This window comes from Oreochromis aureus, linkage group 22 (assembly GCF_013358895.1).
Source record: "Oreochromis aureus strain Israel breed Guangdong linkage group 22, ZZ_aureus, whole genome shotgun sequence".
NCBI classification, from domain to species: Eukaryota; Metazoa; Chordata; class Actinopteri; order Cichliformes; family Cichlidae; genus Oreochromis; species Oreochromis aureus.
Window position 1 is genome coordinate 20,818,606 of NC_052962.1, and position 20,059 is coordinate 20,838,664.

The 20,059-nt window shown below is 40.1% G+C and overlaps 2 protein-coding genes across 3 annotated transcripts; both read left to right on the top strand.

Moving 5' to 3' along the window:
* Nucleotides 1–918: 918 nt before the first annotated feature.
* LOC116322521 (zinc finger protein 706-like) lies at nucleotides 919–3,732 on the top strand. The gene is made up of 3 exons (XM_031742611.2): nucleotides 919–1,032; nucleotides 2,725–2,860; nucleotides 2,986–3,732. The coding sequence occupies exons 2-3, from the start codon at nucleotides 2,726–2,728 to the stop codon at nucleotides 3,079–3,081; spliced, it is 231 nt and encodes a 76-aa protein (XP_031598471.1). The 5' UTR covers nucleotides 919–1,032; nucleotide 2,725; the 3' UTR covers nucleotides 3,082–3,732.
* Nucleotides 3,733–8,080: 4,348 nt separating this feature from the next.
* LOC116322536 (14-3-3 protein beta/alpha-A-like) lies at nucleotides 8,081–17,839 on the top strand. 2 transcript variants are annotated; one of them, XM_031742631.2, is made up of 6 exons: nucleotides 8,081–8,191; nucleotides 10,501–10,814; nucleotides 12,364–12,487; nucleotides 13,142–13,305; nucleotides 16,003–16,098; nucleotides 16,240–17,839. In XM_031742631.2, exons 2-6 carry the CDS (start codon nucleotides 10,503–10,505, stop codon nucleotides 16,315–16,317), a joined length of 774 nt encoding a protein of 257 aa, XP_031598491.1. In that variant the 5' UTR covers nucleotides 8,081–8,191; nucleotides 10,501–10,502; the 3' UTR covers nucleotides 16,318–17,839. The 2 variants fall into 2 exon arrangements, with proteins under 2 accessions (XP_031598491.1, XP_039461717.1); XM_039605783.1 differs by having other exon boundaries at nucleotides 8,120–8,261.
* Nucleotides 17,840–20,059: the final 2,220 nt, after the last annotated feature.

Genomic DNA, 20,059 nt, shown 5'->3' on the forward strand with positions numbered 1-20,059 from the left:
GATTAATAATGGTACTAAACTCCAATTATGTTAAATGCTTACTTGTACATTTTCACAAAGTGAATCAGCTAATATCTTGTGATATTAGCTAATATCTTGTGATATTAGCTGATTTAAAAGGAGCAACACAACGCAATTAACATAATTGGTTAGGAAGTTTTTCTGTTAATAAGCGTCTTTCTTTCTTTTTTTTAGTTAATTCTTGAGCATATTCCTTATTTCATTTGAGTTTTCTTCTGAAAAATTGGAAATAAATGTGGAAAAACTTGGAGACATGGAGATATGTTTACATATATTTACAAACCCAAGCGTAATATTTGCACTTTTGTGCTCTAAAGAGCAGTGTTAATGATACAAAACTGGGTACACAATGACTTTTAACTCAAGGCTCATCATATTATGTTTAAATCAAAAAGCTTGACTTGATTTCTCAGTCAGTGTTGGTGTGGAATCCTGTACATGAAACTACAGTGACTGATCTAAACACTTGTACCTCTGTAATTCAGACACTAGGGGGCGACAGTGCCAACATTCTGTGTCTTCAGCACGTCGATTTGAACAACGGTGCATTCAGGGATCCCTTCTATATTTGTACATATCAGCTCACCTTTTACTTAGATTTGGTTAATCCCGTATGCTGTTCCCTTATTTCCTGCATCTCAGAAAAAGAATTTTGGCTGACCACGACGAGGACTTATATTATGTTACAATGATACTTCATGAAGAAACGAGCACAGGTGCACTTCTGATATCTTTAATGACTGATTATTACCTTATCCTGTAATTCACAATGCAGTTTTATATACGATGAGAAAATGTTTTATCTTGTATGTTGTTTTTATTATTTTTGTCCCAATACAAGCGCTTAAGTAAACATTTTTAGTCGCTAAAAGCAGTGAAAGTATATAATTACCGACTCTTGTCATGGTCAATGAACGGAGCGTGACGTTCACCTGTCAGTGTGAACTGAGCAGCTGTCACATTTGAGTGTGTAGGCACCTAGCAAACGACACGTACTCCCATTTTTAAAAGGTAAGGGCTCTTATCTCTGTAAACATTTATTAGCTATAATATAAGAGTATACAGCTTGTCTGTAAGAATGCTAATCCCGGCGAGCAGTGAAATCTCCATATGGTTAAACCGGCGAAGCTAACACGAATAGCACGTACAGTGTAAATGCTACCAACTGTCAGCTAGCAGCTGGATTAGTGAAGACAAAGTGGGGTTAACATGAGAGGACGTTTGCAAATTATGTTGTAAAACAGAGGAGAGCAGCAGACAAACGACGAAACCTCAAAAAGCAGTAAGAGCTGAGTAAATATACCACCGACATTAGCCATTTTTTAATGACTAACTAACAGGAACCAGTGGAACTACTTAGTTTTTACAGAGCAGCTTGTTTAAAAAATGGCGTTAACGTGGTTTTACAACACTTCATAACATTGCTGACCAACAGAGGGCTATTTATGGAAGCGTCTAGTGAGCAAGGCCACATTACCAAGTCCCTGGACCCCACAGTGCTCTCTATCAGTCACAGTGGGGGGCTCATTTGATTAATGTGCCCCCTAAAAGCAATCTAAATGATAAAATCTGTTACTTTTTTGTGGCCAAGCATTCATTTGTTGTTCAGCTGAACCTTATTTTTGGTCTATGGGTTAAATGTGCCACACACACAGTGACTGTTTGTCCTGTAGTTATGAGCCTCGACAGATATCTTGGTTGCATAACCAAACCTTTACTGGTATCCACCCAAACCGTTATCAAGCAAGGTTCTCACTCACTGACAATATGATCTGCAGAGAACAGGCTAAACTAGTCAATTAAAGCTAAGATCAACATTTAAAAGCCTGTGAGAGCATGAGAAAACTTGTTCCTTTGGTTGTGACTCTTGTAAAAATGCCAAAATGTAATTATCTTGTATCATAAAACTGCCAAACCTGGTCCTGGTCCCCCAAAAAGGGGGAAAGTTACTTTCTCTTTGAAATGAGAAAATCACAATGGTAAGTGTTTGTAATGTTTAGTGCACTAATACTGTCAAACTTATTTTACATTGTGGGCCACATAAAGCTCATGTTGATCTTAAGTGGGCCGAAGCAGTGAAATCAGCGTTTCTGTCAGCATAAAGAAGTTTAACTACATATTTAATCCCTTTACATAAGGAAAAGAGTCCAATTTCAACAGTATGTCTCAGTTTTTCAAGCTGATATAGAAATGCTGAAGGAAATCATTGCCCAGGCTGTCATGTATTTATAAAGGAGAAAATTAAGCATACATTTCTATAGTAGACAGTGAAAAAAATATGGGGTTTTTTTGTCATGTGATTGTTTATCTATAACTTAATTTGGTGTAATATGACCATTAGGGTGATGTTTATCAGTGAAGGTAATGCTGTAAAACTGAAACTTAAAATACAGTTAAAAGTCCCAAATTTATGCCATACTTCACATTTTCCAAAGCCATTCAGTGGGCTCGTTTGGAGTCTGTGCCAGGCCTCTTTTGACCCCCAGGCCTTATGTTTGACACTGCTACATTAAACCCTAAACTGCATTTAAGGAAGTCCTTGCACTGTCCTTGATTGATCACTCTTTTCTCATTGTTTATGAGCAAACATGGTATTATTAAGCTGCTCCTTACACACAAAAATAACCGTAATTAGTTGTTTACTTACTGATTGCTCATGCATAAGTATTCTGTCCTTACATCTTCCTCTCTCTGCTTTCCCAGCATGGCACGAGGGCATCAGAAGATTCAGTCCCAGCAGAAAAACGCCAAGAAGCAGGCGGAGATGAAGAAGGCCAAAGGTCACGATCAAAAGACGGCAGCCAAGGCAGCGCTTGTATTCACCTGCTCTGTGTGCAGAGTAAGTATGACCCCTCAGAACTCCCATATGAGGGCAGGAGTCATATTTGAAACCAAATGCAGTGCCTTTTCCTCCAAGTCCTCCTTTCCTTTAACAAATGTAGGATGTTTCATCTCTTCTCACAGTCTCAGATGCCAGACCCCAAAACCTTCAAGCAGCACTTTGAGAGCAAACACCCAAAATCCCCTCTGCCCCCCGAGTTAGAGGGAGTGGAGGCGTAGGTGGTCGTCGACATGGATACTAAAATCTTCAACCCTGTGCCGGCTCTGCTCTCGTCTCAGTCTGACAGCAACGGATGATTTCACGTGACCAACATGAAGCACTTGTCTATTAATTCTTTAACAGGCCGGGTCGAGTCCTGTGTGCTCGTCTTCGAATACATGTCACAGCAGACCTGTACGATGTGTGAACGATAAAAAGTTGTAAAAGGAGATAGCTTCTTGTTCAGCTTCCCTGAACAAACTGGCGTATCGGAGTATTTCTTGCTGCCCGCTCTCGTGTCTCTTTACGCTTTAGCTTTGGTGGATTGATCGAACCTTTACGTGCTCGAGGTAAACGTACAGTGTTTGCTGAAGTTACAGCGGTGACAAAACTGACCTCATCTTCTTAATTAGTGCTTTGAGCGCTGAATGGAAACGGGGACTGTGAATCTTTATCCATAAGTGCTCAGAGCGTAAATCGTCCTCAGTCCTGTCTGCCTGGTTATTACTGCATATTCTCATTTTAGTTCATCGTAATTTCGTAATTGTTTCAGTTAAAAAAGTGACATTTTGATAGCCATTTCCAAGCTGCTGGATAAATTGTAAACCAATGAATGTACGCTCCAATGATGAATTGTTAAGTCATTTTTATTAAAGGTTCACTTTGTTGTAGCTCTGCTTTGTGTGATAATGTTTTGTGGCAAGGATGAATTCACTGATACATTATGTTTCAGCAGGTAATGTTGTCACAAACAGTCCCTGTGTTCCTTCACTCTGCTTGTGTGTCGCTTGTTTAATTTTGTGCCGAGTAATTTATTGTCTTCCTTCCAAAGTGACAGCACTTCTCTGCTGCTCTTTTCACTTTCTCCTGCCCTCTAAACCTGACTGTTTCTTTTCTTATTACTCAGCGAGGCTGCATGTAAGAACGTGTTTGCCCTTCGGTATTAATGGTCTTTGTTCTGCCCAGATTCTGAGTCAAAGTCTGTGTGATGTCCGATTGTGAGACTAGCTTGGGCAATTACTGTGGATTCACAGCGAGCGAGTGGGCGTCCAGCTCCACTCTTTCCAGGCACCGCCTTTTCTTAAACCAAACTGAGTATTTCCAATAGTGAGATGGGATTATCTCCTGTTTTGGGCTATAAGTGAGGAAAGGACAACCTTGAACAAGTCCAGGCGTGAGTCTATCAACAATGCCTCGATTTCATTCGTGAAAACCGCTTTAAAGTGGATCTCTGGAGCTCATTTCCAGTGCCATGTTTTTATTTTTTGCACTCTGCTAGATTCACAGTTCAAATTCTTTCTTATGCATCTTATATTGAGCCTCTGTACAGCTCCTCAGTGCATCCTGTGTAAAACAAGCTCTTTGAGCTCCTTTAACTTTAATCTGACTTTCTCTGATTTGCTGCTTCTCATGTCTTAGTCATGTAGACATAGTTAAGATGACTTGCTGAAGTTCAAACTGAGCATCAGAATGGGGGGGAAAAAATGTGATTTAAGCGGTTTATGGTTATTGGTATTAGACGGGCTACTCTTGAGTATTTCAGAAACTGCTGATCTACTGGGATTTTCCCACATTTCCTCTTATTGACAGATGGCTATGTCCATTGAAATTTCTGTGTGAAAACAGCTTTTTGATGTCACAGTTCAGAGGAGAATGCTAGTAGGAAGGCAACAGCAACTCAAGTAACCATTCACTATAACAAAGATATGCAAAAGAGCATCTCTGAACGCAAACATTGAGCCTAAAAGCAGATGAGCAGCAGAAGACCACACAGGGCGCCACTCCTGTCAGGTAGGAATAGGGGACTGAGGCTACAATTCACACAAGCTCACTAAAACTGGAAGAACACTGGAAAATCGTTTGGTCTCAAATTCTTTTGTGACATTAGGATGGTAGAATCAGAACTTGGTGTCAATAACATGAAGGTATAGACCTATCATGCCTTGTATCAATAGTTCAGGCTGCACATTGTTTGAACTCCACAGCCTACCTGAGTATTATTGCTAACCATGGCCATCCCTTCATGACCAGTGTACCCATCTGATACGTAATTATATCATATCACAAAGCTTAAATAATCTCAAACTTTCTTCTTGAACATCATAATGAGATCAATGTACTCAAATGGCTTCCATAGTCACCGGATTTCAAACCAATAGAGCATCTTTCACCTCATTTTCTCTGCGCTAATTCAGTGTTAATTACATAGTTACTGTTGCGCAATTAGAGCTAAACAGATGTAAACAGGCTGGATAAATAAATACTGGTAGTTACATAGTTATTACATTTTTAGTCATGTGACTGTCAGGCTGTCTTTTTTACTTCAGTTCATTGCATGACAGCATACAGTGCTTGGATAATGACCACTGGTTTTACACTCCTTTTCTGAGGCAGTGTGGGATGCTTTGGGTGTGCTGCATAGGCTGAGTGAGTAATGCCAGACACACCCTGGGAGTAGAAAAAAATGTGTGAAGCCTGAGTTTTTGGCTTACAGCTTACTCACATGTAGGCAGGCCCGGTTTATTATAAGCATCCACCACTTTAATAGTATTTACTGTGTGACAGAAAATGAGGAAAATCATAAAACTTTAAATGAATGTCATTTATGTGTCATCAGCTCTCACCCTCCAAGTACTGAATGTATCTGAATACAGAGCTTTAACTGTAGGGATGGCAGGATGACTCACAGAGAGTAACTGGCAGCTGACATGAACATCATCCCAGGAGGTTCTGACATTTTTAACTGAATAAATTAATCTCCTCTCCCAGCCACACAGTGCTTCACTCACCGGTTTAAATACAAATATGTACAGGAAGTGACAGAATTGGTACCAAATATCAAAAACAAGTTCAAATGGTGCAACTGTTACCTTGCATCAGCTGAAATGGCTCAAAGTGCAGCAGTTAACAATCAAAAACCTCTAAAACATTAAGCAACTCAGTCTTCATAAAGAGGTCTTTAACATGTCCAGTAATGACAAACGCTTCACTTCAGCTGAAACACAATAACTGCAAGAATTTAGTGTGTAAGCTAACCACGCAGACATGGCTACAACTACACCATTGCACTTCATGTGTGAAGTCACTCAAACCATAAAGACCACACCATCTGTCTTCTTTGTCATAATTAAATCATTTAGGGGGAAATGTGGCTTGACTTCCTTTAATTCTGACTACTCAGAAGTAACAAACACACACACACACCACGGTCAGTGACACGATGCCTGTTGCTTTAGTTGTTTGAGCAGCTCGGCCAAATGACTCACAACCCACACTGTTCCCCAGCCTCCTCACACATAATCCACATCCTGCCTTCCCATCTGTAAACTTGTGAATCAAAAACGCAACACATGTTCATTCATATAAACACGTACACATATCTGAGATTTTTTTTTTTTTTTTACAGCCTGTCTTTGATCTCAACATGCAAGAGTGACAGGAAAAAAAAATGAGAGCACTCATACAAACTTGTTACAACTTAATTAGGTTAAGAATTTCCCTCTGGCTATAGATCATCTATTTTCAGCTCTCATTGCACTGGTGAGAAAGAAACACTGAAGCACCAGCTCAACTCCAGCGTCTGGGCATCGTGGCACCTGCTGTGTTGTTTCTGTGTTTCTGTGGAACAGTATTTTGGAGAGCACCACTTTCATTTAGTTTATGTGTGGTGTAATAAAAGCTAGTGATCAATATGTCCAGCAGGAGGTTGGGAATATTTATTTGTATTTGTCAAACACTGCTTATCTACTTCCTGTAGTTCTGCTTGGCCACTGATTAGCACACCTCCAATTCTAAAACTTCTGTGCATGATTTATGTCTCTAAGAAAGTTCTGCTGGGTCTGATTGGTGTCTTCATCCATCCCATTACTCATCTGATAACCCTGATAACAGACTTGGTTGGACCGTTGCTACTTTCAACCAGTTTTACAAGGTCAGTGGAAGTGATTCATCACAATAGACCATAACCTGAAATTTGTTTAACTAGAATAACTAGAATAACATGCCTGAAGTCTGGGCTACTGAACGGGTCAAGGCATTTGGATGAAGAAGCCTTTCTACTGAGAAGAGCCACAGTACCTATGTATTTAATAAAACAGTTTCAGTGTACATAATATTAGCTTGATACCAACATTATTTTGCATAATTTCCTCATTTTATCAGTTCCTCTCTTTACATGTTAGACCATTCCTTGTAGAAAGCTCTGATGGTATAGTTTTTCATGATAAAGGTGTACAAAGACACCGCTATTTGCAGCTTTTTCTGGATTAAAAACAATTAAATTCCATTTTGCGATTTTAGTGTTTGTTTCTAAAAGTAACGCCATATAATGAGAGCACACGTTATCATAATCGTTTTTATCACGTTTTCAGTCTCAGTAAAAATGCATATTCTTTGTGGGCAGGTGTGCGCAGCTAACACAAACGGCCGTAAAGGCAGATTAAACGGCAAATTATGATAGTGAAACTGAAATTACGACATTAATATCTAAGCCACGGGCCAATAATATGCTCGTTTGAAAATATAATAAGGTAGACAAAACCACTTTATATCAGTCCTGCCCCACTTCCGGGTTCCTCCTCCTGGCTTCTATCTTCTTGCATAACGACCTTTCACACACACAAACACACACACTCACAAAGGATTTATTTTTTTTAAACACAAACGTGTTTCCTTTCAGTGTCTTGATAGATATAAGTATGGTAAATACATTTCAGAAGTATAAATTCTTCTGAAATGTTTCATTTGATTTATAATAACTATAAACTACATCTCCCAAGCATCCTTGCGGGCGTACCCGACAAACCAAGCGTTTATGCCGTTTGTACGTAAATATAAAAAAAATAAAATCTATATTTAGAAGACTTTTTACATAGTGTTTTACATTATCATAATCTTATTTTTATTAATTTTCTGTGAAATTCGTTTGTTTGTTTTTTGCTCATTCGGCGCAGTCTTAAAAAATTTTGCCCTTAGATTTGGCTACCATAGCAACTCTCTTCTTACGTCATCCATCCGGGCTCGACCCTGCTGCCGTGTCTTTGATTGGAGGGAAACCCCGTGGATGAGCGGGAGAGATCATCAGCTGTGCGGCCGGGAATCAGGAACAACACCGTCTAACGACACTCGCAGGTTAGTTACATCTATTTACTGCTGTTGCTCGGTGGTGTTTTTATCCAAAGAGTCGCAGTTTGTGCTTCTGGTAAGGCATATTTTTAAACTCTGCATTAATCGCCGCATCTAGTGGCTGTAAGTGGAAATCGTTGATGCTCCGCGCTGCTCAGTCATTGTTCGGCGCTCGCCTGACAGGGAAGCGTTACTTACGGCAACGTTAACCCATCTATTTTTTTTCACTCGTTGTTTTTAGAGGACGCCTCTCGGCCCTGCTAAGCGGCCTTTTTTTGTGAATGAAGCAGTCTAAAAGATGAGAATAACTGTGGCTAGAAGAAGCGGTCTGGTTTGCTTTCCGGGAAGCGAAAAAGGGCGTTCACTGAGGACTGAACGAAGCGAGGCTCCTTTCATTCCTCTAACCGACTCAGTGACACACTTATTATCCTATAGCCGCCTGCAGCGTTAGGAAGCTTTCCCCAAATTAAACGCAGAGACTGTGTAATCCATATCGTTTATTAAGCTCTTTTGAAACAGATTTTTTTTGTTCGGTTTGCATTCTTGCCTTACATGGTACGCGCTGGGTGGGCAGGTGTGTGAATGAGTGTGACGTGAAACTGGGTGGCCGACATTCCTCTAAGGGGTGCAGGTGGCAGCGTGCAGGAAAATTTTCTCACCCATTTTGTGGATTTTGAAATGATGAATTCATAGGTTTGGGATTTTTTTTTTTTAATATTTTTTTTTATTCAAGGCAGGTTTGTAAACAGGCTGCACATCTATTGGCACACGTAGTCCTTTTATACTGCAGGATCTTTTACCTGTAAAGGGGTCTACATAAAAAAAAAAAACAGAAAAAAAAGGAAACGAGTTGCTCAGCATGTATTCTACTACAGTAAATTAGACTTCCTTTCTTGTGCTCTGAGCCGATTTACAATCATTTAAGTTAAAACTATAACAGATTGTTGACTGACAGAAGTTAATATACAACTAGTCTGAGATTAGCTCAGGACTGTGGCATGCATGTTAGTTAACTGGCTGTAGAGGAAAACGGACAATGGTGTCACCTTATGGTTTGGGACATTTTGATGGAAGGACTAAATGATATAAAGTAGTCCGTAGACTAATAAAAAAAAATAACCACTGATTTCTGGGGAAATGTCAATCATCTAATGTAAATTTTCTGGAATTTCATAACCACTTATAATTTTTTTTTACATGCTGGCTACACTTTTCCTGTAATCTATTATGACATTTTGCCTATTCTTGTCTTCAGGATAGTGAGTCAGAAGAAGCCTAAAACTGTGTCTGCTGTACAAGTCGTGATTATAGGCACTTTTCCCCTTTGTATTTCTAAAGACTTAGATTCCAAATGATTTAGTCACCACTTTAAATCAAGTCTGTGCCCGATCGAGTGCAGACGAGACAAGCAGATTGATTTGTATTTGAGAAAAAAAAGGTGCTTTGCTGGTGTGGACACACCCAGTGTTCCCATGAATTCTTAACAGCCGACACACTGTTATTTCAGCTACAGTCCTGTCAGTTTTTGATTATGTAATATGCTTCAAGGTTATAAATGTTCTATTTTCTCACAGTTAACCAACTGTAATATATACATGTATATAGGGCTGCCACAAACGATTATTTTGATAGTCGACTAGTCACCGATTATTTTTGCGATTAGTCGACTAATCAGATCATGCATCCATTGGACGTAAAATGTACACCTGAAAATATGTTAAACGTTTATTTTGTGACCCAGAAAGAATAATAATTGTAATATTAAAACTAACTAGCTGCCGCCATTGTTGACAACTGCGCTGGGCCGCGCTATGAATTCTGGAACACAGTTTCTTCTTCTTCGGGGTTTAACGGCAGCTGGCATCCTTGTACATGCAGTGCTGCCATCTTCTGTTTCAGTCCGTTATTACACTCTTAAATACTACTACTTATTCCTGCGTCTTTTGGGATCTTACAAAGCTTCAAACGACGCGTCGACTATTAAATTAGTCGTCGACGATTTTAATAGTCGACGTAATCGTGACTAGTCGACTAATCGTGGCAGCCCTACATGTATATTTTTTGTTAAAAATGGGGATGTCTTCACAGTCAAAATGTTTAACACATACCTGAGAAATGAGGTTATGCTGGAATAACAGCACATTTACTTGTACAGTAGTCCTCCGTTATTCACCTTTAGTGATGAAATCTACTTTGTCTCTCTCTACAATTTCTTTGCCTGGCCTCCATTAACGCACCGTCCTTAACTCCTGTCCTGTTTGTTTTGTCCTTCCTGACTCCCTTTCCTCTCTCCTTCCTCCACCCCCACATGACAGTCATGGCAGACAGAGAGGAGCTGGTACAGAAGGCCAAACTGGCTGAGCAGGCTGAGCGCTATGAGGACATGGCTGCAGCCATGAAGGCTGTCACAGAGCTGGACCAGGAGCTCAACAATGAGGAGCGCAATCTGCTCTCTGTTGCCTACAAGAATGTGGTCGGAGCTCGAAGGTCCTCCTGGAGGGTGATCTCCAGCATCGAGCAGAAGACTGAAGCCGAAAAGACGCCTGAAACCGAAAAGAAGGCCACGCTGGTCAAGGAGTACAGAGAGAAGATCGAGGGGGAGCTCAAACAGATCTGCCAGGAAGTTCGGGTAAGGAGCAGAGGTGTTGAGGGTAAATGCTTGTTGTAAGAAAATATAAATGCACAGAAGCTGCTCCTCTTTGTATTAGTCCAACCTGTATTCACATAGTGGCCTGTCTCAGTATATATATATATATATATATATATATATATATATATATATATATATATATATATATATATATATATATATATATATATATATATATATAATTTAGTAATCATAATCAAGCAGCAAAAGCCAACATCCACAGCGATTTAAAAAGAAAAAGAACAGCTTCCTTATGAGTGGACGCAAACACACATCCTTTACAAAAAGTAGTAGTAGAACCATGCTTTTTACACATTAGTGACACCTACAGGTATGTTGTGGTGCTTGTTTATGTGGTAGGGATCTAAAGAGGGACAATATAAACCTGCAGCTAACAGGATTTAAATATTAGTCATAGTTCTCAGCATACAAGCACTTGTCTAGGTTAATATGGCTTTACTTACGTCGCTGTTCACCTCTGAATATCTTAGCTGTGGTATTTAGGCCCATCTTACACAGTTGGAGCTATGAGCACCAAGTAGGCAAATGAAGGCTCTTTTCCTAGCAGTTGTTTGAATATCACACAGATAAACTTCAGTATTTGGGTAGTTTGGATACATCCTGTATTTGCAGATACACAGCCCTGTGACCCTGTGACCTTTAAAAGGAAGCTTAAACATATAGGCCCACTACACTGATTTGATTCCATAGACAAAAGTTTGCATGTTGTAAAGCATATCTAGCTCTACTATAAGGTAAGGTGAGTTTTTACTCAAATGAAACTGTCTTTGACGTTTTATATTAACTTATACACAGGAAGCGTCCAGTACGCATTGAAATTGCAGCGCATAAAATGGGGCTAAAAAGTTCAGCCCTTCCTGCCAAAGTCCACATGACAAATCAGATGGGTGTAGCCTAGAATTTTAAGGCCTAGAATATGATCGGCAGCCACGCTAAAGGAAGAGGAATGTTCCCTGCACATAGTTTCACTGGACAGGTGTGTACTCTTAACATACCTGTCCAGTGTTTCCTACATATTTGGATGTTAATTGTGGTGGAAATGCACATATAAAGGGGGACACATTCACTCTTAAATATCTTTTTATAAGTTTGTAAATTATTTACCAAGTATACTTTGTAAAGAATAAATAGCAAAGCTCTGTTGGACTGCAGCAAACAGTAGTTCTTGTTCTGCAGTGCAGCCTGGGTGAGCTCTACATAGCAGCATGTGGAGCACTTCTCCACCTGCTGCAGATAAGTGATCGCTGTTGATCTCAAAAGCATGAGAACTGCTGTTGCGACTTCCAGTGTATGGTGGTGGATTTGGAATACATTCAACCATGTGAGGAAATCCCCTCTGGATGAAGTAACTGAATGATACTGAGCACCTCCATAACAGCATCCTGGCCCAGTGAGGCAGCCATTAGGGAAAAAGAGTTAAAAATGTCACTGGCTCACTTATAACTGCTGGGGGGTGTGTGTGTTGCACGTGTTCTTTAGAGTTAAACTTCCACATTGCTTTTTGCAGGACCTGCTCGACAAATATCTGATCCCCAAAGCATCAGGCGCAGAGGGCAAAGTCTTCTACCTGAAGATGAAGGGAGACTACTTCCGCTACCTGGCTGAGGTGGCTACCGGAGCCGAGAGGAACGGTAAATAAAACAGACGTCATACATCGCCCCATCTTCTTATCCTGTGGTGCAGTCACTCAAGGCAGTGATAGTGAGTGCTTATGCTCAGGGGTTATGAAAACCATGCGGTGGTGTGTCACACAGCTGTCGGTTGGTGGGATGAATGTGTGCTGACTGGGTGTCCTTAAAGTCCTTTTTAGGGTAGGAGACCCTAGGACTGGTTCAGGTGTTGTTTTTAGCCAGAATGCTGATGCGCTTCTCGTCCTTGACCTACAACTGTCCGCCAAAATGCTGGCAAGTGCTGCTGCGAGGTTGTCATGGCAACTGCAGCAGCAGCAGGGTGTTGGCTGCTGCTAGTTGCCAGAAGGCATTTTAGATTAATTTTCTTTTGTTAATTTTGGGTGGTTTTGTAAAAGATTGTGTTCTTTTGTTACATATTCCATAAAATATCCATCATAGTCCACTTTCAAATGATTGGATACTTCATTTTTTTGGTTCTGAGGACCTGTACTTGACAGTAGAGCTGAGTAGAAATATCAATCAGATGAATTTACTTCATTTTTCTTTTTTTTTTAATGTATTTTTGTTGTTGTCTAACTTCTAAAAATTCAGTGTATGGTTTCCAAGAAATATTTTTTCTCATTTGAAACCATATCTGCTTTTTTGCTTGTGCAGAGATTGTTAAGAACTCACAAGGTGGCTACCAGGATGCCTATGACATCAGCCTAAAGGAAATGGAGGCTACACATCCCATCCGCCTGGGCCTTGCGCTGAACTTCTCCGTCTTCTACTACGAGATTGCAAACCTGCCTGAGGAGGCTTGCAAACTGGCCAAGACGGTAAGAAGGGTCCTCTGTTTGTTGTCCCTCTCTTTAAGAAGCACTGTCCTCAGACTCATCAAAATCATGTTAGTATCACTTTTCCACCGGAGGTGTACAGGTACTGATTTTGAGGCCATTATAAATGTCATGCATATCACCTTATGGATACATAAAAATAATAAATACTTGTAGCTGAGTGTCACTCAGTGGTTTTTTTTTGCCTATCATTGACATGTGTCTGAAGATTAAATTGATATTCTGCTATCTCTGGTCCTCACACTGCTGCTAATCTCCATGTCTCTGACTTGACTCTGATTGATATGACCCTAACCCTTTGGTGTGGGGGGGGAAGGTCATGCTTGAAACTACACTGTTAGTTTGTCAGCGGAAAGGATAATGGCTCTTTTAAATTTTTCTGCTTATTGTACTTTATACTTTAGGATTTTGTTAAAGGACACCTTGAAAAATGGGGGAATAAAGGCAGCATTTCTTTTTCACAGCATTCTGAGGATTTGCTGATAAAAGTACAGACCCTTGATTAATGTAATCGATACCAAAGACAACATTAAGCCTTTCCACTTCCATGACTCTGTTAGGGTCCACTTGTGTCCAAATGATCGGACAGTAAGCGCTCTAATTCGAATGGGTGTCTTTGTGCTTGCCTGTTTTCTTTTGGGCTTTTTTCGTGACCATGCTTAGTTAGTGCAGTGTAATGCACGAACTATGAATATGTCACAGCCAGCAGACTTCAGAGAAGTAAAACAGGTATAACAGGAGTGACTGCTTGGCCGTTGGGTCTTCTGTTGTCCGTGTCCTCAATAGAGACACGTGACACTCAAAGACTGAAGATGGTGGTAACAGTGTAACTGTTGGGTGTGGGATAAAGCTTTAAAGTTTTTTAAATAGTGATATAATTCATTCAGACTTTTATTTCACGGTGACCAATGAAATCAAAATAAAGTTTGCCCAAGTGAGATTTAGGTTAAGATGGAATCTGTTAGTATCGCCTCACACTATTAAACCAAAGTCACTGCCATAAAGTAAAATAAAGCTGCTAATGATTATCATTTAGAAATTTCTTGTGCCCAAGCAAGAAGACTAAAACCCTCCAATAAAGCAACGGACTCTTATTTTGAATTCAATTTCAGCTCAGTTCTAGTGCTGTCAGCGTTAATCTCGTTAAAATCTCGTTAACGTCATAACCACATTAACACGGCAAATCTCCATTAGCGAGTTAGCGCGGATCGCCCTGTGCGTGGGGCTGGACAGCTTCAACACGTTAACGAGCTAACCGTGCTAATGCGTTGACACCATGCAGCCCCACACACGGATGATCTGCGCTAACTCGCTAATGGAGATTTGCCGTGTTAATGTGGTTATGACGTTAACGAGATTAACGCTGACAGCACACCAAATCACAACAAGGGTCACTTTAAGGAAAAAAAAAAAAAAAGAACTCATTCAAGAGGAAGATAATTCGGCAGCTGGAGTACCCAGGGAGAAACCACGCGAATATAGTCCGAAGACATGCAGTTAGTGGGGACAGGTTAATTGGAAACACTAAATTGCCCATAGGTGTGAATGGGGGACTGAATGTCAATGCGACTGGTTGTCTCCAGTCTATGTGTTAGCCCTGCGACAGACTGGCGACCTGTCCAGGGAGTACCCTGCCTCTCGCCCTAAGACAGCTGGGATAGGCTCCAGCGTCCCCCGCAACCCTGAAAATGATGAGCGGAAGCGAATGGACGGATGGATAATTCTGGCAGAACCAGACTCGGGCAGGGGCAGCCAACAACCAACTCTCAGTGCATCGTTGAAATACCCCAGCAGCATGACTATGGAAGGGTTTGTGGCCACCTGATCCAGCCCTAACTATAAACTTTATCAAAAAGGAAAGTTTTAAGCCTAATCATAAAAGTAAAGAGGGCGTTTATCTCCCGAATCCAAACTGGGAGCTGGTTCCACAGAAGAGGAGCCTGAAAGCTTGAGGTTCTGCCTCCTGTTCTACTTTTAAATATCATAGCAACCACAGGTAAAGCTGCACCTCACTGCAATACCTTTCATGACACTATGAGAGATCATACTATTGAAAGAAAAAATAAATAATTTGATGGACACCGCAGTAGTCCGGACATTCCTGGTGTCGCATAAAAATGGCTCGCCACTAGATTTTTATTTTTTTTTTTTTTTTTTTTTTTTATTGATGTTTACAGAACGTATTGTTTTTACATTCCGATACAGTAGAGGATCCATTCCATTCGGTTTGTTTGCACAGTGAACAAGCTATTCACCTGCCCAGGTCACAGGAAACACAGATGTGCAAGGTACACATCTGGTGTGAACATTTACCAAACATGACAAGTGACGCTTCCATCACCTGCCTGTATGCATCATGGCTGGAATTGTCTGCACTAAAACATTAGTAATTTATCAAGTTAGGAAAAGGCTAAAATAATTCAAAAACTTTATGGATTTGTGAATAAATGCTCTGTCAGAGCACAGTTTTGTGCAAACACTTGTAGTTGTGTTTCTAAAAGACCACCCCATATAATCACTGAAAGTAGTTTACAGTATCAGGCACAACAATGTACCCTTTTATCCTAGAGATCTATAAATGGCTGGTTGTTGTTGCTTTCTGTTTAGCTTATTGTTTTTGGCCCTGCCAATACAAGCTCACTGTAGGAACTTTCAAGACTGTTTCACTGTGTCTTCCAGGCCTTTGATGATGCCATCGCCAAGCTGGACTCACTCAACACTGAATCTTACAAAGACAGCACCTTGATCATGCAGCTGCTCCGTGACAACCTGACTGTGAGTGTCTCCTCTTGATGAAACTATATTAAAATTTGCCATTAAGCTTTAGGCCTGAAAGTTCTCCCTTATGCTTATACGTGAGTGCTAAATTTATTATCCTGCACTTTTTTTTTCTTTTTTCTTTTTTTTGTAATGCAGCTGTGGATGTCGGACGCAGGCGGTGAGGGCGGGATTGAGGTAGAAGAGGGGGAGCAGCCAGCTGAAGAGAAGAACTGAACTTCAGAGGAGAAAAGAAACCCCACAGTTTTCTTTTTCTTTTTTTCTTTTTTTTTTTTTTTACCTCTCACCAGCCTAAGTTGTGTGTGTGGTTGTGTGTCCACATACATGCACAAATATGTATGTTTACACTCCACTCTCAGTGTGTAAAGTACAGTATGTGTGTGCAGATACATTGAAGCATTGAAGTGTATGTGTTAAGTGTATCAACACCTCCACAGGGAAAAGAATGGAATAGATTGGTTGTTTTTATATTTTTTTTTTTAACATAACTCATTGTGCGACCCAGTGGATGTTCATTTCCTTTTGAATTCTTTTCCTTTAAATAATTTTGTCTCTTTTAGTCCAAATGAAATCCCTCCTTTAGATCCAAATCTGCCCCATTCTCTCGAACCTTATTCACTGTAGCAAACCGCTGCTGTTGCAGGAAAGCAAACCAACCAACCTCGAAGTGTAACTTTGATAATAATTTGTATGTTTTTACTTGAACTGAACATTTACAACCTTTGTGACACTTTGGTCCACAAAACTCCTTTGAGGCACGTGTTAAAAAGGAAAAAAAATGGTCACAGTAGTCTGAATTCATTACTTTTTTTTTCCATCTGACAATAGCAGTACACACATACTGTTGGCAGGTTTCACCTATTACGGTATTGCTTGTATCCATACGGCCCTGTCAGTGTCCAGTGTAGCAGGTAGAGATTTTTTATTTTTTATTTTTTTTTTTTTATTTTTTTTTTTTTTTAAATGGATGGTACATGTGTCATGGCTCAATGGGTTTTTACAGTGCTTTCAGGCATAGGAAAGGTTTTCTATATGAATGACCACTTACAAAAGCTGTAATTTACTTTTGGTTTGTTGAGAGGGTTACATTCCATTTTACTGACATCTTTTCACTCATCAGTGAAACGAGTAGACTGTAATGTCCTGCAGTTTTGCATACCATGTGACAAGCTATATAGACAGCCTAAGATAAAGTGAACAACTTGATAAAATGGCTCGATACTGTAACTTTTGATATTTTATCTCTTCAGCAGTGCAGAGGATACTTTTTGCCATGTGCTTTTATGTGGCTTTCTACTCTTTTTCTATTCAGGTGTTTTTTGTATTTTCTTTTGTTTATTTTATTCCCTTATTGAGTATTGATTTGACTCCTGGAATGTATGTGGTTCTCAGTAGTCTGGTGTGAGGGTTAGGCATCGCTTTTAAAACTGGCAGTTTCTGCTTAGAATTAGGTGGAATACAGTTACATTTATCTTCCTTGAAAGTACATTTTGAAAAGGCAAAATTTCAAACCATGGCAAATATAAAAATGAGAATTTAGGTAAGTTGATAGGAAATTACATTAAGGCCATTTAGTGATCACAAAGTAGTGCCAGTTTCTTCTAAGTACAGTATCTTGGTTTAAAAAAAAAAAAAAAAAAAAAAAAGTTGGGATGCAGGATTCGGCAAGTAACGCTCTTGGGTATGTTATTTGGTTATGTGCTTTCATGTAAGTGGAATTAAAACATTCAAGATTCAAGATTGTGTGCTCGGTTTCTCTGTTCTTTACATGTGTGACATGAATTGTTGGTTCACTGATTGCACTGAGACAAACCCACAGATGCCCCGAGCATGAAATGAGGGCTGTTCCATACAGACGTGAAAAGTTTCCACAGGGTTTCAAGCAGTCCTGTGTTTTTAAAAAAAAAAAAAAAAAAAAATCAAGCACATCATATGCTTGTAGAACAGATTTCGGTTACATTAATTTGAACTTTATCACTCACTCACATTGTTATGGAGGAATTTTGGCCCACTTTTATTTACAGTGTTGCTTCAGTTCATGGAGATTTGCAGGCATTCACACCTCTGAAAGTCCCACCACAGCATTTGAATGAGGTTGAGGTGTGGACTTTGACTGAGCCATTGTAACACCTTGATTCCTTTGTTTTTCAACCATTCTGTTGTAGATTTACTGCTGTGCTTGCGTCTGCAGCAAGACAATGACCCCAATTTTGGTCAAGCTTTAGTTATCAGACAAATCACTTTGGTATACAGAGGTGTTCATAGTTGGATGAGTGAGTGCAATGTGCCCATTTTATGACCCCCTCCATCGCCATGCTTAATCTTAATCATCTGTCCAAAGAACATTGTTCCAGAACTCATCCATCTTTGTTTAGACTCAATTAAACAAAGACCCAAACTGTCCTCGTGTTCTTTTGAGAGAGAAGAGGGTTTCTCCTAAGTAAACTTTAAAACAAGCCATACTTGTTCCTTGTCCTGGCTGGGATGTCCACTCCTGGGAAGATTGTGGCATTGTGTTCACACACATGAATGTAAAAATGCTTTTATAGAAGTGCTCACACTTACTCGAGTGTATTTGATCATCTGCACCATAGCTGCTACTTGCCCAATTAATTCCTATGGAGGATTTAAGGGATTTTAGGTGGCTGAAGTGAATAAACTTTGAATGGCCTGTCATATTTCACCCTTTATAAAGGATAAAACCTTGTACTCTCATTATATCACTGCCTGTAGAAGAATTATAAAGCAGTTTGAGGTGCAAAGTGAAAACACTGCCCTCTGCAGATAGTGATGAATTAAAGGGCACATGTGATGCATTTAGGTGGAATGTGGGACATCATTTATTCACTTTATATCTGTGGGTATTTTTTTTGATCAGTGGGCCTCTTGTAACAGTGGCGTCTTTTCACCTTTGATCAGTGACAGTCACTGAGGCTCTCTTATTTCTGTAAAGGTATCATTTAATGACTTAAGTGACTAAATATGTATGAAAGCTTAATAATGTAGAGTTAAAGGGGTGTGCATCCTTCCTTAAAACCCTTACATATCACAAGTCCTAAATAACCTCAGACTCTTGCCAAATGAGGGAGGGGTGCCTCAGCCATGCCTATCGCAGTTTCAATGTTAAAGCTGATTAGCAGTTGGGAGTGTTGCATGTATGTATATGAATATGGGCATTGCCTTTCCCGCCAGTAGATACTAAAGAACGCGAATTTAGCTCGTTCTTCTGCATTATCGCTTAGCAAGAGAGCTTTCTGGTGGGTACAATCAGGCATTTCGAGGCTTTAACAAAACGTTTTTCATGATTTCATCATCACGCGTAGAGTAGTGGTCAACGCCCCTTTGTTATCTTTTTTTCTTTCTCTCTCGCCAAGCAACCTCGGAAGATGATTGGTTCATTTCGGTGACGCGCCCACTAGTATATATGGGACAACTTCCCGAGGACTTCCTCCCCCTCAACCCCGGCTGACAGTGCTGTGTGAGTGCGTGTGTGCTCCTGAGCTCGCTCGGCACACATTCTATAAAAAAATAAAAATACAAAAAAATTTTAAAACATAAAAAACGCCAAAAAATCTTTTTTTTTTTCGTTTCCTTTTCTTTTTGTAACAAGTCGGTGAAGCTGGAGGAGACATTCGAGGACTGGACGGTAACGTACAAGCAGGGGCTCGAATTTTTTTAGTCGACGTGTTACTGATTCCGAAGCGAGGCCAAGTACCGCTATATTTGCTTTTATTTCTGCGTGTCAGGTTTGAATGACAGTTTTAATCCAATAAGAAGTCGACGTTTTGCCATTTTAGCATCTCCGTCTTATGAATTATTTTACCCGAAAACACTGCAACTGACTTGACTATAGTCAACCGTTGTATCACGTTCTGCCCCGAACCGACGTGACGCTAGCGACCGTTGGAGAACCGAGGAATTGGCACATCGTCGCAAACTTTTTCTTTAAGAACATATA